Consider the following 20,547-nt stretch of genomic DNA (forward strand, 5'->3'; position numbering starts at 1 on the left):
ACATATATGTAAGAAATACTTGTATTTACCAATTGACTTCATTCTTTCACAGCAATAGGGTAGACAAGAGACTACTTCAGCCTGTAATCACTCAGCACCCTGACAGGGTTTGTTTCTAACATCACGATGACAGTGTGGATATCCTGATGAGTGAGTGACCCTCTCCCTACAGGCAGTGTCCGCTGGCTAATCATTACACCAGGCTGTATAACAACACACATGGAATCCTGCTGACTCCTGGAGAGCTGACTCAGCAATAGCCACGAGGCCATTCAGACACACGGGACCCAGCAATAAGGCCAATCAGGAAGTTACTGGACAGCAGAGATTAAGTAGGAAATCGGCTAGCCTAAACTAGGAGGTCAGTTTTTCTGTAAGAAAGCGAACTAAGAAGTTAGCTATTCTGCTAAAATGGTAACTAGGAATTGTGACACAGTGGCATACGGCTTTCGCACTGCTAAGTTTGATTCCCATGTGTGCTAGTGATGGTACTGTTCTCCCCAAACTCAGGTGGGCTTGTCTGAGTGGAGTGTTCATTGATTGATACATTCAGTCTCCGGCTGTCTCACAAGGTTACTGGCCCCCTAGGGTGCAAAATGCCAGGGGGGGCTCTGCAATAACTTCCAGAAATGTACCCTCTCGTGGCATCGACAGAGCAGTGTTGCTTTTTTTTTTAATATGTAGCGGAATATGCCAGATTATAATTTGCTAGTGCTGTGCCCGTTTGAATTGAATACTTTGTCATCTGGCAAACCGGGTGGGTCTTGGGGCATATCTTGCCACGTGGAATTATACCATATTGCTCACCTGACCTAGACCTCTGAACGGTAAAAGTACGCCCCTTCTACCTTCCTTGGGAAGTGAGCGATTATCCCAGAAGTCTACATACTCCCTCCAGACGGATCAAAGCGCTGGTGGACATTTACGAGGTCATGACCTCATGCTCACACGGAGGCCGTGTCTTCTGGGGTTGGAGAGTTCAATAGGGCCAAAATGAGGAAAGGCTTGCCTGAATATCACAAGCACATTAACTTTCCCACCCATGGTGATCAAACTACCGGCCATTGTCACACTCATCTAAGGGACAGCTACAACAAAGGGGGGGCCCCGCTCCACCCTGCCTTTGGGAAGGCAGATCACGCATTCCATTCTTCTCCTCCCAACTTACAGACAAGATCTAAAGGAGATATGGGTTCTGCGTACGGTCCAATGCTGGAGAGATGATTCAATTGCTGCTCTCCAGGACTGTTTGGAAACCACAGAATGACAAATGTTCGGTGTTGTAGCTGACGATGATAGTTCATCATCGATGTGTTTCTCGGAGGAAGTCCAGATATGGCTGACGGAAAAGCCGTCAGAGATGCCAACAAAGCCTAGAGAGACAAGCTGGAGTCCATCCCAGCTCTGACACCACGCATGTGGTGTGGACCGTGCTCCATCACAGACTACACAAGGAGAAATCGCTGTGATACCCAGACCTCCATTACTACAAGCTCTACTTGAGCGTACGTTCCACACACAGTTTGAGGCGAGCAGCAAAACTCGTCGGTAAGACAAATTGAGAAGGATGACAGCACTCTGTCCCCATCCTCAGCTGATGTGAGAAGAGCTCTGAGAAGGGTCAATCCTTGGACGTCCTCAGGACAGATGGCATTCCAGGCCTTGTCCCCGGGGCGTGCGGCAACCGGGTAGCAGATTCAACCTCTCCCTGAACTAGTCTGCAGTCCCTATCTGTTTCAAACAAGACGATTGTACCCTTACTGCAGGAACCTTCCATCCCCTGCTTGGACCTCCCTGGAGGACTGACCTCCATCATGATGAAGTGCTTAGAGCTGCTAATCTGATCCCACATCTGCTACTCCTTTCCTAACACCCTGGACCCCTTGTCATTCGCATTCCATCCCAACAGATCTACGGACGATGTCATCAACCTGGCAGCACACACCACCGTCTCCCACCTGGATAAAGGTGACAAATACATGAAAAGGATACTTATGCATTACAGCCAGGGTTCTAAATTAACACCCGCCAACCCGCCAAATGCGGGTTAAAATTCAATTTGGCGGGTGTTAATAAAAACTCACTAGCCAGTTTGGCCGGTGATACATGAGGCATTACATGAATGATACATAAGGCTCTGTTCTCGGCATGGTTCTCGGTCATTTATCCCCCTGGCAGTACTTCCTGAGTTTCCCATGAACACTGTGCCGTAATACGTGATAACGTTTTATACGCCCATTGGCTGCGCGCAGTTGAAGTGAAACCGGCGCGAGAACATTTAGTCATTTTAGCAGACGCTCTTATCCAGAGCGAGAAACCGTGGAAACGAACGGAGCGTCCACCAGAAAACAAAAGGAAGGAGTCAAACGAGGCATAGCGGATCATAGGAAGTAATAAGAGCTAGTAGCTAGAGTAGTAAAGTAAAAAGTTAACTTAATGCGGCGGTGGTTAGAACAAAGTTCTGGGGGCGAGAAGAAGAACGAGGCAGGGGATGAGGATATTGATGGCACTAGAGAAACGAAGAAAAGAAAATGTAATGCCAAATGGCTGACGGGTCGGCAGGGGCGGACTTACCCATTAGGCAAGGTAGGCAACCGCCAGGGGCGCAGGCTTCCCCTCCCACCCGATACTACTGTGGACTATTCCATCGATTGCAGCAACTGCGCTGCAAAGCACGTCATTTTAGTTGGTTAATGTGAGACAGTAGAAGAGTGAAGTGAATGCAAAAACCAATTTGCTAAATGTAACGAAACTCCCTGAGCAGAGCACAAAAGAGAAAGACAAAAGATGAGAGTAAACAAGTAATTGCCAAACTGAAACTACAGAAGGAAACGTCATTTTTCTCCACTGGTATCCAATGATGCGGCAGCTAGCACAAGTGCTGCTTAGTGAAGTTTGGCTAGCAACAGCAGCTAGGCTAGCTTGCTCGTAGCACAATGTACCAGGGTCAGCTTCTCCACACAGGGTTCTAGACTGAGACCAGATTTGGCATTGTTACTGACAATGATAAACTCCAGCAAACTTTTTTTTGAATTAGCCATTTCCCCCTAAATAATTGTCAAGCTTATTTACGTTTTTGGGGGCATATTTTCAGTTAACAGATGGTACTGTACTGTTTGAATTGCGATTCCATCTGAAATACTGCCGGTGACAATGTTGTTACAATAGCTTGTTTCAAAGGGGGTTCTTAATGAATTAATGCAATATGAGTAAGCTAAATGCTTGAAAATATCACTAGAAGGGAAAAAGGTGACAAAGTCATAGAGGTTAGGAACATTTTCACCGGATCTTCATTTGATCCAACTTTTCAACTGAGGCTGCTATAGCTTATCAATATAATATATATATATATATATATATATATATATTAATAATTATTATATGGATCGAAAAGAGTAAGAATAGGAGTAAAGGGGGCCCCATGCCTGTGTTCGCCTGGGGCCCCCAAATCACTAAATCCGCCACTACGGGTCGGGAATGGCTTGTGTTTGACAATGAAAATGTTGTCATGTTTTGTAAGGATTGCCGCATGTAGTCTCGAATAAGAAAAATTATGTTGCTTACTGACACAGTCTAGTGTAATGTAAATACACGGTTCTTAATAAAGAGTAGGCCTATATTAGGTCAGTTTAATTAAAGCCTGCTTAGGACAAAACGTTACTGTAAATGCATGGGCAGGAGTCAATCTCATCATGATGCGAATGGACGTTTTAGCCATTTACAATAAATCGTGTCCTTACTTAGTCACGTGTTGGTGATTTCACATACCCTTGCATCATACTTCTGTGCTTAATTTTACTTCATTTCTGTGTTCTTCATGCCAACAATGTTAATAAAATGATCAAATGCATTCAGTGAAACTCATAATTGTTCTTATTTTCACCGGAAAGAATTTGGCTAGTGGAAGTTCTTGGCTGGTGATCAAAAAAGTTAATTTAGAACCCTGATTACAGCTCAGCATTACATACAATGGTGCCCCGCTAAAGTCATCCCCATTCCCCAAGCTCAGGATCCTGGGTCTCCGCTCAAGATCCTGGGTCTCATCTCAAGATCCTGGGTCTCACCTCAGGATCCTGGGTCTCATCTCAGGATCCTGGGTCTCACCTCCTCCCTTTGCAACTGGATCCTGGACTTCCTGACTGTAGACGGGTGAGGGTGGGGAATCTAAAATGAATCCTAGGGCTCCATGTCTGTGAAGGCCGGCCCGGGGAGTTTGAATCTTCTCTCTGGACACTCCTACATTTACATTCATTCATTTAACAGACGCTCTTATCCAGAACGACTTACAGTAAGTACAGGGACAGGCAAGTAGGGTGAAGTGCCTTGCCCAAGCAATTCTCTGATTAATAGCCCGATTCTCTAACCGCTCAACCATCTGACTCCCACTGTGTTCTCAGTGTGGACGCTCTGGCACATGTGTGTTATGCTGTTAGACTAATAAATATTTATTGTTCAAGTCAGGAAGCCTGTTACAGTAAAAGGCAAACTAGGAAGTTCGATAGACTGTTAAGAGGCTAACTGGGACAGTTGTGGGAGCCAAAGATTCATCAGTCAGCCAATTCACTACTAATCTATGAACTTTAACTGGCTTGTGTTTATGTGAATATCACCCTGGCTCCTGATGTTCACCGCTGTACAATATCACAGCAAGACAATAATAATAATCCAACCAATTGACTTGGCCTATCTGGCGCACGAGCCTTCCTGATGCCTTACAACCACCTTCCAGCCACTATACAACATGGCGACAAAGGCCTGACCCCCTCTCAGTGGTCCTTTTCACATAGAGAAGAAGAAGACCCCAGACGTCAGGGGATATAAGAAATGGAAATCTTATCATGATTCCCCTGGAGATTCTCCCTCCAGATCAATAGAACGCTTGAGAGGACAATCATTTGATGATAGGAAGGGGGATTTCGCTCATGACACAAGCACACACACAAAACCCATCCTGTCCAGGAGGTTTTTGCAGATCGATAGAATGCTTTTTGAGCACCAGCAATTCCAATGCCTCAAGAACTGTGTGTACGACTACCGGGTGTGAGACTTAACAGAAGTGAGTGACTACCTTTGTGTGTGATAACACCTGTGTGACTACATTTGTGTGTGACAACCTGTGTGTATGTATGTGACTACGGGGCGTGTTACCACCTATATGTGTGACGTGTGTATGACTAGTTGTGTGTCTCACTACGTGTGTGTGTGAGTACCCGTGGAAGGGATCATATGTGTGTGACTATCTGTGTGCGACTACAGTGTGTGTGATTATCTTTGTGTGTGTAACTACCTCATCCTCCCCAGTGCTTTCAGATGCACGTACACCAGCGACACCAAGTAGGTAGCTAGCGACACCAGCCGCCTCACAGCCAGGTCATGGGCTGGCTTTGTCTGTGTTCTTTTGTCTCCTCGTCTCCTAAACTGTGTGCATCTCAACCCAGTGTATGCCACAGTGGGGTACTGTACAACGTGTGTGTGACTGTAAATCCATTTCCCTACCTGCTCAAACAAGTTGGGACCCTGTTGAGGGTTGGAGCTTCCATTGACTCATACAGGACCACAGTCCTTTTACCTCAGTAATTCACTCAAAGTATTGTACAGAACCTTTTAAATGACAGGGTACCATTTCTTTAGATGTATATGTAACATACCCAGTAAATGAAAACCCCCTGAATGAAAACACTCTCCCAATGATCAAAACTCGAATTTTTATTGAAATACATTGATACCACATTTAGGAAATGCCAGCCTTCCTAGAGTTGTCAGGGAAAGGAAACAGGAAATAAACATCTGGCACCATGATGGGTATCTGAATGCTAAACCCACACACCAAAACTATGCAAATGTAATTATTCCTACCAATGTCATTGTAATCTGTATACTTGAGCATTTAAGACATACACACATACACACATACATATTCTTCTGAGGCAGTTTCCTGGCTTCAAAATATGTGGGTTAGGGTTGAGTATGATACCGCATTCAGTTGTTTTTTAAACCCTGAAAACAATAAAGTTGCCCCATGGAATCGAAGTTACACTCACGATGACAGTACGCAAAACTTTCTTTTGTTGTTGTTTATAGTGCAGTCATTTTTTGCAACGTGTCAAGGCATTCTCATGTCTAAGCCTCTAAACATACAAAAATAAGTGATTTGTGAGCGTGTTTTCATTTGATGGACTTTCTGTCCTGGAGGGCTAACAGACTTAATTCAGAAGTCAATGATTGGCTGGACATGATTGGCTACTTCACTCCCTACAATGTATTCTTGGCAATGGCATTGAGATTGCGGACTTTGCTCACATCTGCCACCTTCAGGCCATACTCAGGTGCTGCAAGAGAGGCTCCCATATTAACGCAGGAGTTCCTGGAAGAACACGGACAAAGACACGGACAAACACGCAAACACACATTCAGTACTTGCCAACAAAAATACATCAGAAGTCTTGCCAGCATATTGTTAATAAAGATAGATGTCTAGTAGCTGCGTCAGACTACAGAATAAAACTAGGTATGAACTGGAAGAAGGAACCTACCGGAACTTCATTGCTGAGTCTTGACTGGAGCGGGCTGAGCAGTGGAACTCCTGAGCTCCAGAACCTTCTAGAATCCTTTGAAGGTTCCGTTCAGTGATACCACCTCCTGGTCTCACACAAACACACCCACCAGCATATTGACACACAGTCATAAAACACTTTTGCTATTGCAATTAGTCTATCAAAACTCAAAATGTGTTTATTTATTCAAACATCTCATTCTATGTTTCTAAGTCCACTCCATTTCAGCTTATTAACATGGTACTAACCTGGCATTATCACTATTCTGTCTTTAGCCTGTTGGGTGAAAAAAAGGTGTTTTATCATATATATATATATATATATATATATATATATATTGAATGTAATCAATAACTTAAATATATACATCCTACAGAATGGCTTCGCACACACACCAACACATTTGCGCACACAAACCCATGATGCTCACACACGCACCTGTTCCACCAGCCGTTTAATAAGAGACACTCCTTCCAGAGCGGAGCTGTCACAGCCACTCGTTAGCACGCGCTCAAACCCTAGTGATATCAGGGTCTCCAAGGCAACCACAGGATCGTGAACCATGTCAAACGCTGCAAAAATCAGGAGAGAAGGTCACATGAGTGATGAATGGGAGGACATAGTCACAAAGAGTACATCATTGAAAGAGAGTAGATATATAGGCCAATCAGTGTCTACACTTTTAACTAATCAAGCAAGCCTGAGATGAGTCAAACCAATGTTGGTGTATTAAATCAATCTCCATTCCTGAGAGGGAATTCTGCCCTGCATCGTTAAATGCCAATTCATCTAATTAGATTTGTAGAGGGAGTAATGTTTGAATGAGTTGAATACATACATTTCAGGATGAACCGTGTCTTGATTGCACAACAGCTAGTTCAAACTCAAGACAACTATCATACACATCTCCTTGGCTGCTTGTTAGACGTGTCAATTTGTGCTATGCTAATGACTGTGTTGCTCAGGAACCAAACAAAAACATCGATCTCTTCAATAGAAAATCTGAATTTCTTGTCCTTTTACCTCTGTGAAAAGTGACGGGCAGGGGCCGAACAGCAGCTGTTGAAGAGAGATTGGAAATGAGAGAACACATTGGAAATACAAAGGAAGCGCTCCCTCCAGACCGACTTTACAGATTTTAATGAGGCTACCTCCAAGACACCAAATCCCAGAGGGCACAACGGTGCCTTTGTAGTAGTCAGTATACCTTTCTTCCCAAAGCATAAACAAACCTAGGCTTTGAGATAGGCCCACTTTAGAAACGGAAACAGAAACATAGACACAAACCTACCCAGCAGCTCCATGCAGAGCCCCGTGTCCACCCTGCCGTCCTCAGTCAGCGCTCCCAGAACCAGGCCGTCTGCTCCGTGGCTCTTCACCAGCTCTATGTCCCTCCTCATCACCTCCACCTCGCGGTCCGAGTACAGGAAGTCCCCCCCGCGGGGCCGGATCATGACGAACACGGGGATTCTCACGTTCTGCTTCACCACCTGCAGCAGGCCTGATCGGAGGTCAAACCCTTTTCCGCTGGCTTACCGCGTAAACCACTTGAACTGGTGACACTCACTACTAAGCAATAATGGAAGTGTGCCGGACGCGCGCGTTGGGGGACCCAAGATTGAACTTGGGTAAGTGAAGGAGGAGGCAATACTGGCGAGCAACAAGGTGATACCTTTGACAAGTGCATGGGAAGAAAAAACTCTCTGTGGTACTTCTACAATCTCAATACATTAAAGGAAAACAAGATTGACAAACCCTAAACAGTGCCTTTTTGCTTGGTTTGTTTAATTATAAGGTCATCAATCAACCACTGCTGTCATGGGAGGCGCTAGGGGGGGGCTAGCAAGTGCTTCAGCACACCCAAGAAAGACCAAAGCACCCCAATAGTGTCCCCCCAAATATTGCACAATTATTAATAATATTTATATATTATATAAACCTCCTAGCACCTGCATTAAAAAGTATCTGGCGCAGCCCCTGACAGCCTTTGATGTAGACTTTTATTCATTTACACAACTTGACCTAAGTATGGATGAATCTCGCCATTACGTTCGTGGGAATGAAGAAAAAAGTATTCTATTTGTGCAGCCTTATCAATACAGACCCTTGACAAATCGATGAAAGGCAACTCGGTTCGGAGATGTGGGTGTGTGGACTAACCTATGCTAGGCGTGATCCCCCCTTCTAGAAGACTGGAGCAAAGTTCAAGGCGACTGGCACCTGAAACAGAAAGTAGGCTGGAGTATAAGTAAACACTATTAACTCCAGCAAGAACTCTGTCTAGTATGGCCATGGCCATACACTTACCTCCTCTCTCTGCATTGATGGCTGATTCAACCGAGTCCACACACACCTCCATCAAAAAGCTTTCTGCCATCTACACACGCACACACAGTAAGGGAAATACAGAAAGGAAATGAACATGCAATAGATTGTTCATAAAGTGTTCTTTGTTGTCAGATTATAGGTAAACTATATACAATTCAGTCTGGTAACCTTTGTATGGTGGGTTGAGCTAGCTAAGGCGGGAAGTGAAAACTCTCACTCGAAATGTAGCTCCTCCATGAGACTAACTTGAGTGGCACCGACCAGCGTGTGGCTAGTTGCCAGACTTAGCTAACGCTTAAATGTAAAGTTAAAGCAACTGGAAAACCAGTTGTCTGGCTCTGTACCTTTCAGACGGTCAAAACGTCGACTGTTTCAACATAAATTCTTCGGCTGCCATCGCGTTCCATTAGCAATGCCTGGTCAATGATCTATATTGAATGTTGTGGTCCTCGTAAACATGTGCAAAGGAATCAAACTGGCTAACTAGCTACATTAAATAACTAAAATATATAATTAGTTATTCTAACGTAGTATAATTATCAAACTATGTAATATCACATGGTTTAAATGTTTTCAATTTGTTTTCTATGAGACCGTCATAGGTCAAAGTTGAATCGTTGCATGACCGATACACATAACGCTAATGCTTGCGTAAGGAGAGATCACTGCAAATAATTTCCAACAAATAACGTGAAGTAGCGTAGTTAGCTCTAGTGAGTTGGCTTGAAAGAAAGAATGTTGCTGTCTTCGTTACGGACTGTGGCACTGCGTGGCTGCAAAAATGCTGGGAAAGGATTTCAACACAGCAATGTAGGTGCATTTTTCTTAAAGAAATCGGCGTTACCTAAAGTACTAAGCTAGGTAGCTAACGTTAGCTCTAGACAGCTAGATCTAGCTATCTTACTCTGCTGAGAGTAAGCTGTAAGGTTTATATTGCCGAATGCCTTTCGATATTTTGATACAATTTTGTCCTACTTTGCCTATTTGCTGATCATTTGTGATCCAAATTTTGGCAAGTTGATTGTTGTCAGTGTGGTTGATTATAAAACGCTAGCTTATTAGCTTCCCAGCTAACTTACCCCAGCCAGTCTGCCAAAGAAGGTCAGATGATTTAGCTGGTTAGCCTAGCTGGGCTAAACGTTTGCTAGCTTATCAGTATAGTGTAACGTTAGCTACATGGGCAGGGTCACGTAGTCAGAATGTCGACCAAAATAAGTTTGATGATAGCTAGCTAACTTTTTACAAGTTTGTGTGTGAATTCACAACTGGCCAAGGTTTTCACTAGCTTTTTGAAAGTAGCTGATTGTATTGAGTGAGGCAGTGTAGCATCCTTGAGTTGACCATCATTTCTCACTCTGTGATGGCAACAGAGGATCCCCCCGATGCGACAATGGTTGATGAGGAGAGGACAGAGCACCATCACAGCCGAGGTGGGGGCGACCACGGCGACAGCGGCAACTACAGTGCCCAATGCAGCCACAAACAGGATCCTCGGCCGGTGGTTGCTCGGTTGTAGCGGACTGGTAGTCGGGGCAGTGGTGTTGGGCGGTGTCACAAGGTAAACACATTATTTTAGGGCTCTCAAGTCTCACACCTTCACCGTGAGACGCATTTCAACCTTTTCACACGCTCTCATGAAACAACTTTTATTTCTCACGCTGAGAAGTAAGGGATAACCTTTCCACCTATATACCATTTTTACCATACCAGTCAACGTACCAAAACGTTGACAGGTATGGTAATCTAACGCCAAACCTTTGATCAAACTTGAGCCCTGTTCTCTTTAACCCCTATCAATTAGCTAGTGTGGTTGTTAGCAACTATTGACTCAGCCACTAACTTGTTTGCATGTTTTTGGACCTAGTAATTCAGTTTTGAGCTTGCATGTCTAAACTGTTTTGCTGTGTCAGGTTGACGGAGTCAGGTCTGTCCATGGTTGACTGGCACCTGGTGAAAGAGATGAAGCCTCCACAGACGCAGGCGGAGTGGGAGGCAGAGTTTGCTAAGTACCAGCAATTCCCAGAGTTTAAGATGTGAGTCTGCTTTTGTAATGTTGACTTCTTGCTTGTCCAGAAACCAACAGGCCTTCGATAGGCTCACCAATTCAGATATTGACAAGGTAGAATGGATATCTGACAATAAGCCCTACACATCACGACAGACAGTTGCATGATTGATAGTCATTTGTTGACCTTATAAGACATGCACTTTGCCTATTCTGTGTCCGCATTAAACGTGACACAGGGCTGTTTCTGTGGCCTAGTTTGTCTCATAGCGCCCTTGTCTGTTGGCAGAATGAACCACAACATGACACTGCCAGAGTTCAAGTTCATCTTCTTCATGGAGTGGGGCCACAGGATGTGGGGGCGTATGGTGGGCTTGGCCTACGTCCTGCCCACCATCTACTTCTGGAAGAAAGGCTACCTCAACAGGTCCATGAAGGGACGGGTGGTGGGCCTCTGTGGCTTTGTCTTCTTCCAGGTGAGGAGGAGGGGGCGGGAGACAGTGAGAGACAGCTGGAGAGGGGAGAGGAGGGGGCGGGAGACAGTTAGAGACGGTTGGAGAGAGGGGAGGTGGGGACGTGAGACGGCTGGAGAGAGGAGAGGAGGGGGCGGGAGACAGTGAGAGACGGCTGGAGAGAGGAGAGGAGAGGTGGGGGCGTGAGACAGTGAGAGACGGCGAGAGAGAGGAGAGGAGGGGGCGTGAGACAGTGAGAGACGGCTGGAGAGAGGAGAGGAGGGGGCGTGAGACAGTGAGAGACGGATGGAGAGAGGAGTGGGCGGGAGACAGTGAGAGACGGCTGGAGAGAGGAGGGGGCGTGAGACAGTGAGGGACGGCTGGAAGAGAGGAGGGAGGAGACACGGCGAGACAGTGAGAGACGAGGAAAAGGATGTAAGCAATGAAAGAGAGAGAGTGTACATGTTAGAGAAGTGCTCATTGTCCTCTCATGTTGAGATGTGTGAGATGGAAGAGCAAGAGAGCTTTGCGTGGAGAATGGCCTGGTTCTGAAGGCTTTGTGTGCCGGGCTCCAGGGTCTCCTAGGATGGTACATGGTGAAAAGCGGCCTGGAGGAGAAGCCAGAGTCGTATGACATCCCGAGGGTCAGTCAGTACCGCCTGTCAGCCCACCTGGGCTCGGCTCTGCTGTTGTACTGTGCCAGCCTCTGGACCGGACTGACTCTGCTGCTGCCTGCTCACAAGGTACCCGCTACCGCACACACACACAAACACACACAGACACACACACACAGACAATGTATAACAGACACGCACATGTGCGTTGTATAACACACATGTGCACACACAAACATATATTTAACATTTTACACACACGCATTGACCTTATGAACAGACACATAACCATGAATAAGGTTGGGTCCCGAAACCCGGTTCCACTATGGAACCGGTTCCTACGCAACCGGAAGTAATCGGACTGGACTAGAACGCAAATTTTGGTTCCTCATTCCGATTCCATTAAATGTGTCGACTGAAATGATCTCCCTCTGTCGCTTCGAAACAGACGTAAAAATCTCACACTTTCTCTGTAGTCTACCGTTAGCTAGGTAGCGTAAATGTAGGCAACTTTTAAAATGCCATAATTTCCCTTTGGGCTCACCAAAACAGATGTAAAAGCATAATAACCATTCACTGCACGTGGTTGCTAGTAAACATATTACACTTACTCTGCTAGTCTATCATTAGTTTGCTAGCTAGATTTTTGTGCATCTATAATGCCTAAAGCGAAGCAGTCAAAAGTGTGGCTCTATTTCACAGCCAAGGATTCCGACATCGCAAAATGCAACAAATGTTTCAAAACAATTATGTGCACGTCGAACTAACTGAAACATTCGGCGACACACGGGATACTTAAAACAGAGGGATGCATCGTGTTCGACAGCTTGCGGACATCAGTCCCTGGTCCCGGGACAGCCTCCCCAATTTGTCTGCCCTTTCAAACTCATACCTGTGTGTACAGGCATCTTCAACACCATCTGAGAGAGGTTTCTCCTGTGCAGGACATACCATTCGTCAGGAGAGTTGTCATATCTTGCCAAAGAAGGCAAATATGGTACTTTTTCTGCAAAAGAACTGTTAACGTTTGAAGCTGGTTTAGTTAGCATACCAACTCAACATTTACTTTGTTGTTACATGTTAATAGTGTAACTTATTTATTGTTAAATTATTGTAGTTGTGTGTTAGGTGACTTAGGTTTACTTATTATATATTTAAGTAGGCTACTTTAAAACTTTCATATATTGTTACATTTAAATAATAAAATAAAAAATATATATATAATAGAGCCTTTCTTTGGTGTTATTTTTCAGTTTTAAAATAATCAGAATCATTTAGGAATCTGAATCGTTTTAAAAGTAACGGTTCGGCATCGGAATCGTAAAAATCCAAACGATACCCTACCCACGAAGATAGAGCACATCACACACATGTACACACACACACTTTATAAAAGATATACACATACACGCCCATGAACATGCATATACACACTCGCGCTATATAATAGACACGCGCACACATGACTATGTTTTACAGTACAATAACTATCCCTCTTTTATGACTCTCTCTTTGTCTCCACCACTTTCTATGTTTCTTTCTTTCTATCTCTTTTCCCCCAATCTCTTTCACTCCCACACTTTCTTTCCATCACTCTCTCTCTCTCTCTCTCTCTCTCTCTCTCTCTCTCTCTCTCTCTCTCTCTCTCTCTGTCCATGCTTTTCTCTCTTACCGTATCTCCCTCCCACATTCTGTCTCCCCCCCCCCTCTCTCTCTCTCTCTCTCTCTCTCTCTCTCCATGCTTCTCTCTTTCTGTCTCTCTCCTTTCAACACTCCCTGTCTCTCTCACTCCCACATTCTCTCTTTCTTGGTCTCTTTCTCAGCTGGCTAACACCCAACGTTTGACTCAGCTAAGAAGGTTTGCCAAGGGAACAGGAGGACTTGTCTTCCTGACTGCTCTCTCAGGTTAGCTGTGTGTATGTGTGTGTGTGTTTCCTGATACTGCGAAGGTGAGGAGGAGGGTGGAGGTTGGTGGTAAATCCTAGGGCTGACCCTGTGCTGGTGTCTAGGTGCGTTTGTGGCGGGGCTGGATGCAGGGCTGGTCTACAACTCCTTCCCCAAGATGGGAGAGCGCTGGGTCCCTGATGACCTGCTGGCCTTCTCCCCCACCCTCAAGAACTTCTTTGAGAACCCCACCACGGTCCAGTTTGACCACCGGGTGCTGGTGAGTCTGCCGGGAGGGGGGTCACTGCCCTGAGAACCACTATCGACTGCTGTCAGACAGGTTCCATGTCGTACAGTCCCTTCTGGTTCAGGATTTTCAATTGGAGGAGGATTCCTGCCAACTGTTCATTTCTGAATAATGGGCCTCATTCACCAATATCTTCCTAAGTTATTACTTACATTTGTTCTTAAAGGTCACATGATATGCTTTTTTTGGATGCTTTTATATAGGCCTTAGTGGTTCCCTATTACTGTATCTGAAGTATCTTTCCCGAAATTCAGCCTTGGTGCATAATTACAGCCACTACGAGCAGTCCCTCAATGAGCTTTCCTCAAAACGCTTTTCTGTGTCTGTAGCTTTAAATGCTAATGAGGAGGAGAGGGGCGGCAACATGCGCTAATGTTTACAGCGGATGTATGTATGGCTATAGACCCGTTGCTGTAAGATGCCTCGAATTTAGTCATTCTCATCTGATCACCCTGGTTTGCAGAGGTGCACACTCATAATAGTTTCAATGAGGGGAAAGGCGGATATCGCGCGCGCCATAACACCAACTGCATAATGGTTATCCAAATAACAAAGAAGTGTACAACACTGGCGTTACAGCGTTTGTATTCACACACATACTTACTTGATCCATCTATCTTTACATTAGCAACAGTAACTCAGCTGTTAGCTGGAGAGCTAATGTTACAGCCACATTCTAAGGGTAGCAAGCTAGGTAACCATATACAGTAAAGCAACAAAATGATATAGCGTTAGTTAACTTACTTGTCCAAGGTTTGTAGCTTGACCAAGGAGATTTAGTAATGATCCAGAATTTAATTTCAGCAAGGCCAGCTTTGTGTTGGCTCAAGTTGAGGAAACGGTAGAGGCTGAAATATTTGGCGCAGACATACAAAACTTTGGGAAGTTGTGTCGGCGCATTTCCAGCGAAAATAAAATTAAGATACTGGTTGTGCAGAGGCTTGGATGAAGGAACAAAAAAAATACTTTTGTTTTGATTTGTACATCCAAACACTGAGCAACTGTTATGCTTCGTTTCTTTGCTAGCCATGATCTCTCTCCAGGAAAAAACGATATCGCACTTGCCTTCGCACGATCGTAGCTCACTTTTTCATGGGCGGGCCAGATTATCTGGGCTGACAAAGCAGAGAGAAGGGCGGTAGCCTGGCTCCTTGTGACATCACAAGGAGCAGGTTTTCAAACAGAGCGTTTGAGCCTTCATTTTCTCAAAGGCGGAGAAGAACACCCAGGGCTTGGTTTACACCTATCGAAAATTCTAGCCACTGGGGGACCAAAGGCAGGCTAGGGGAACTCATATTAATGTTAAATAACCTCCTAAAGTGAGGTTTTCATGTCATGTGAGCTTCAAGAAAGTTCCTAAGAAGGGTCTACGTGTGATTCATGACGTGTTCCTAAACAGCATAATTGTTCGCAGGTGTGGTCTTAGAATGATGAATCCCAATATGTTGTAAATTTAAAGCTTGTGCCCCGTTGCTCTTATTTAGCATAGGTAAAAGCCCTGTTAATTCCCATAAAAGGGCATGAGATGGCAGGGCCGTGTGCACACTCAGAGACACGTCGAAAAGACGTAGTAAAGACGGTGGAGGCCTCGACTCCAAAAGATGGAAAAACTTTAGTAATTCTAAATTGGAGGTACAGCTGCGAGAAGTTAGCGACAAACGACACATCATATTGAGTAGCGTCAGCGGTGGATACAAAGCAGTAAACAAAACCGATTCATGGAATGCAATTACTCATGCAGTGAATGCTGGATCTGGAGAAGGGCACATAGTTGACAAAGTGAAAAATAAATGGTTTGATCTGAAATCTGAGGCAAAAAAAAAATATTTCAAAACATAGAAGACAGATGACAGTTACAAAGATCCACAAGAACTGCTCTTGGTAGCCTACAGCGTCCCAACAGGTATCTGCAAATAAATCGGTATGGTCACGGAAGATGCGTTCCGTACTCCCGATTTGCAAAATTCTGCAGTAGCAATAAATACTCCATTGTGTGGTGTAGTCCTAGTGTGCGGAATAGGCGTACTTTGGTCCTATAAATACCGTGATAAGTCACTTATTATTGGATGGCAAGGCTCTCCGTTAACATAATTGATGTGAATTGAAGGCTAAGCAAGGCTAGTTTATTTATATACGCCTAGCACGATTCATACACAATGAGCAGAAGTTTAAGTGTAGTTTATTAAAACAAACAAACAAATATAATTGTGTAAAATAATGAAAATTATTAGTTGCAAAATTATAAAGGAAAGATATTAAATTTTACATTTGAATGGCCAAAAACGGTATAACTACTTTTGCGCAAACATGTCAGCTTTCAATTGTGTGTAAAAGTGCTCTTGGGTGTGTGTGAATTCTGTTCTTACCAAAGAACAAATACCAAATAAGAAAACATTGGTGAATTCCAGAATCTGCGTGAACTGCATTAGTGGGGTTTAAGAACAAATGTGTTCTTAAGAACATGTGGTGAATGAGGCCCAGTGTGCTCAGTGGGTGTTTACATTAGCTTCCATATTGGCATGTAATTAGAGAGCCTGTTTTGTTGCCGTTTCCCCTCGCTAATATGAATTTAACCGTTTCAGCAATTAGTTTCGTTTGAGGTCAGTGATGATTATCCATTTTCCATCGTACTAATATAGATATCCACTCTTTGCTCTTCTCCTCTCATTCCCTTTCCCCTTTTCTGCTCTCCACTCCTGTCCTTTTCTCTCTCCCTGCCCCTCTCCATTCCCCTCTCCCTCCCCCCTCCTCCATTCCCCTCTCCTCTCCACCCCTCTCCCTCCCCCCTCCTCCTCCTTCTCCTCCTCTCTCCAGGCCATCTCCTCCCTCTCAGCCATCACAGGTCTCTACTTGTTCTCCAGGAACATGAGACTACCCCGGAGGGCTAAGATCGCCATCAGCCTGCTAACAGCCATGGCCTATGGACAGGTACTCACAAACACTCTACCTAGCACACACACTACATACTACACACTCACTACACACTATACAGTACATTTTAGACCAGTGGCAGGGCTTGAAAATGCAATCATTTTGGTCGCATATGCTCCCGAAATTGTATCTTTGCAACCTCAAAATATATTTGGGAGCATTTGTGCGCGTGCAAATAATCGTTATGGTGCGATCTGTTTGAATTTATTTACTAAACTGTACAGAATGTGCCTGCTGTGAGCTGATACAGTAACCAGTGTAACGTTCTATCCAACGACACATAACCAATTCAACTTAATCTTTACGTTATTAATAGTGCTGTCAAACGATTAAAATATTTAATCACGATTTATCGCATTAATGTCATAGTTAACTCGCGATTAATTGCAAATTTCTATCTATTGTTGTAGTTTTTCTAACGTCAGTAGTTGCTGCAACAGCATGTGAAAAAAACTACAAAGTTTGCTTGGCCAAAAAGAACGTTAATCGTGTGATAAAAATGTACGCCGTTAAAATGGGTTTGCGTTAACGCGGTTAATAACGTGTTATACTGACAGCACTAGTTATTAACTTGAATACAGATTTGAGATTGGTTCAAATTAGCCGTCAATCACTCCTTGTCACTGCACTCCGTTGTCAGGGAACTAACTTACGGTAAAAATGTGCTGGTTCTCCTAACTTTTTAAAGTTTAAAGTGTGTTTGAGCTGGGAAACATCTAAAACATGCAGGGCAGTGGGCCCTGATGACCAGGGTTGAAGACCACTATTCTATACCAAAGTACTACTCTACACTATATAGTACACACTACTTTCTCTAGACACCACGTACACTATATCACGTAGTACACACTATTCACACAACAAAGTATCTACTCTACACCCTACATACTGCATACAAACAACTTCACTTAATAATGCCAAGACATGCCACAATTAAAGGTATGAAAGCACTAATTGTCGGCCCTGTCCTGGTGTGGGGTTTCAGGTTGCCCTGGGCATCAGCACCCTGCTGCTGTATGTGCCCACCCCCCTGGCAGCTACCCACCAATCAGGCTCTGTCGCCCTCCTCTCGCTCGCCATCTGGGTCCTGGCAGAACTGAGGAAGGTGCCCAAGTAGAAAGACCCTCCATGACGAGGCCCCAACGAGATCCTGACCACCAGCCCTCTTCAGCCCCCCCCACCGCTAGGAGGAGGAGGAGGAGGGAGAGAGAGAGAGAGAGAGAGCAGAATGTGCAATGAGCACTTCACAGATGGATGGTTTGGAAATGGTTAGGTTGGTATTGTTAGGGAAAAAAGAGAGACGGGGGAAGGGAGGCAGGAGTGAGGGTGAGAAGAGCTTGGAAGTGTGCCGCAATAATGAGTCATTGTGATGAAGTATTGATTTATTTTCAAATTGCTAAATATTTTGGGTCTAACCTTGCAAGGTTGCTCATTCCACAGCTTGTTGAGACAATGGGGGATACCTACTTAAACATATTTGACCTAGATGGTTGTCTTCTTAGTGGTGGGCTCTTTCTGCAGTCGTTTTTCCAATGTGGCAACATGGTGATTTGTGTTAATGCACTTAGCCAACAACATGCAAGATCAATATAGCAAACATACATATATCACACAATATAGTCATTTTAAAACCTCTAGGCACATCATAGTTTTTACTTACTAAATTACACTTTATCTTCCAACCTGAAACATGAGAATTAATTATTTGTGTAGCTTGAATGCACATTTCATTCCAGTTGAAGTATGTGTATAAGTTTTGGTCTGTGTGCCTTTCTCTCTGTAAATACGGTGTTATGGGTTTCTACTGCTCATTGCAGGTTGTGTTCTTTTGTTGTGGGTGAGGAGTGGACCTTGGTGGTGGTGGGAGGTCATGGTGCTGGAGGTCAGGGGTCAGGGGAGGTCAGGGTGGAGAAGTGCAGCTTCAGGGTGCACTTAACATGCGTACATATGTCAATAGTTAAATTATTATGAATGTTGCTTTTTGTAAAACTGTAATGCAATAACACTGTGTGACAATAAATGATAAAGAAACAAAATATGTCTTTTTTTTGGGGGGGGGGGGGGGGAATAAGTAGGTAGTTGGAGATGAGCCTCCATGGATCAGAACCAGGTTCCGTATAAACATGACAGAGAATATGCTGGAGTGCCTTAGTGTCGTTTATGTAATGACAAATATGCTGTGGAGACTCCCAATAGAAAGTCAATGGGATGGTTTAGATTTCAATACTCCAAGCAAGATGGCTCATTGCACAGCTTGTAAGAGTGTTTGAGGAGATGGCCAGCTTGTCATAGGATTATTGTACAGTGTGTGTTGACAACAATGTCAATATAGTACAAAGAAATCATTTGGCATTGTAATGGCTGTTTGACATGTAGCTGTGTAAAGCTTAAGTGTAATTTCTAGATATTTCTTTGTTACTCTATGAAATATTTGCTCTGTTAGCATTGTAGGAATTTCCTTTGAATTAGTTCATTTAAATGCGATGTGATGAACCTTTTGCTGATGAAGCCACACATATCTTGCTCAAAAGAATCGCGGGAAGAAAAATATGCATGCTTTGGTTTCATTTCCACGACGGCATACCATAGTCTTCACAAAGTAATTGGCACTAATTCATCTTCAAACCTGAATCATGAGAACAAATGATTTGGGTGGCTTGAATGTACATTTCATTACAGGTGAAGCACGTGTGCAAGGTTTGGTCTAGGTGGCTTTCTCTCTGGAAAAGGTGCATGAGAGTTTATTCCACGTGTCCCTCATCTACGCTGACACACACACTGGTTTACTGCAGGGTGTGTTCTTCTGTTGTTGGGAGGGAGGTCCGGGCCCTGGAGGTAAGGGTCAGGGAGAGGTCAGGGTGGAGAGGTATAGCTGTATGGGAATAGTTCATGTTCGGAATTGGAATATCACTTTGTTACAATGCATGTTACATAAATGAAAGTGTGTTGTGTGTTAGTTACAGTTTTTCTCAATAGCTAAAACACTAAAACCCGTTGGCTGAACCAAGTTCTCAGTTGCCTGAACTCATTTAGCTCATTGTGAAGTCTGTTGTCAATACCTTAAACCATTTCACATGGTAAAACACAATTTGCAGATCTCACTTGGACTTTTCAGCAAAACTCTAAACACATTCTCAAAACACATTCTGCATTCTAATGCACATGTCATCCATACTGGTAAACACAAGTAGCAACAATCAAATACAAATACAGGAAACATGTCATTGATCAACCGCAACCACTCAAAATTGATTTCATTTGTTTCAAATGATGTGACACAACCCATGTAAGCCAGCTCAGAGAGGAAACAGGTTGTTGGAGGTGGGAAAATATTGCTTGTGATGTCGACGAAGTGCTCTGGCCTGACCCAGCCCAAAGACAAGAAGAAGCACATTGATCACATGTTTACTCCTTTGATTGTTTTCCCTTTTAGTATTGTATAGTGTAGTAAAGTGCATTGTAGGCTGTATAC

General features: G+C 44.1%; 2 protein-coding genes across 2 annotated transcripts; one reads left to right on the forward strand and one right to left on the reverse strand.

The window, feature by feature from the left end:
* Window positions 1-5,691: 5,691 nt before the first annotated feature.
* On the reverse strand, window positions 5,692-9,324 carry cutc (cutC copper transporter homolog (E. coli)). The gene is made up of 9 exons (XM_047029480.1): window positions 9,227-9,324; window positions 8,862-8,931; window positions 8,715-8,774; window positions 7,846-8,055; window positions 7,578-7,613; window positions 6,993-7,126; window positions 6,803-6,830; window positions 6,534-6,639; window positions 5,692-6,364 (listed from the first exon to the last, which is right to left on the reverse strand). Exons 2-9 carry the CDS (start codon window positions 8,929-8,931, stop codon window positions 6,253-6,255), a joined length of 756 nt encoding a protein of 251 aa, XP_046885436.1. The 5' UTR covers window positions 9,227-9,324; the 3' UTR covers window positions 5,692-6,252.
* A 165-nt stretch (window positions 9,325-9,489) lies between these two features.
* On the forward strand, window positions 9,490-19,111 carry LOC124473801 (cytochrome c oxidase assembly protein COX15 homolog). The gene is made up of 9 exons (XM_047029478.1): window positions 9,490-9,692; window positions 10,253-10,440; window positions 10,793-10,915; window positions 11,177-11,363; window positions 11,915-12,082; window positions 13,777-13,858; window positions 13,963-14,117; window positions 16,959-17,072; window positions 18,061-19,111. Exons 1-9 carry the CDS (start codon window positions 9,618-9,620, stop codon window positions 18,190-18,192), a joined length of 1,224 nt encoding a protein of 407 aa, XP_046885434.1. The 5' UTR covers window positions 9,490-9,617; the 3' UTR covers window positions 18,193-19,111.
* The last annotated feature ends 1,436 nt before the right edge of the window (window positions 19,112-20,547 follow it).

Source organism: Hypomesus transpacificus, chromosome 11 (assembly GCF_021917145.1).
Source record: "Hypomesus transpacificus isolate Combined female chromosome 11, fHypTra1, whole genome shotgun sequence".
Classification (NCBI taxonomy): Eukaryota; Metazoa; Chordata; class Actinopteri; order Osmeriformes; family Osmeridae; genus Hypomesus; species Hypomesus transpacificus.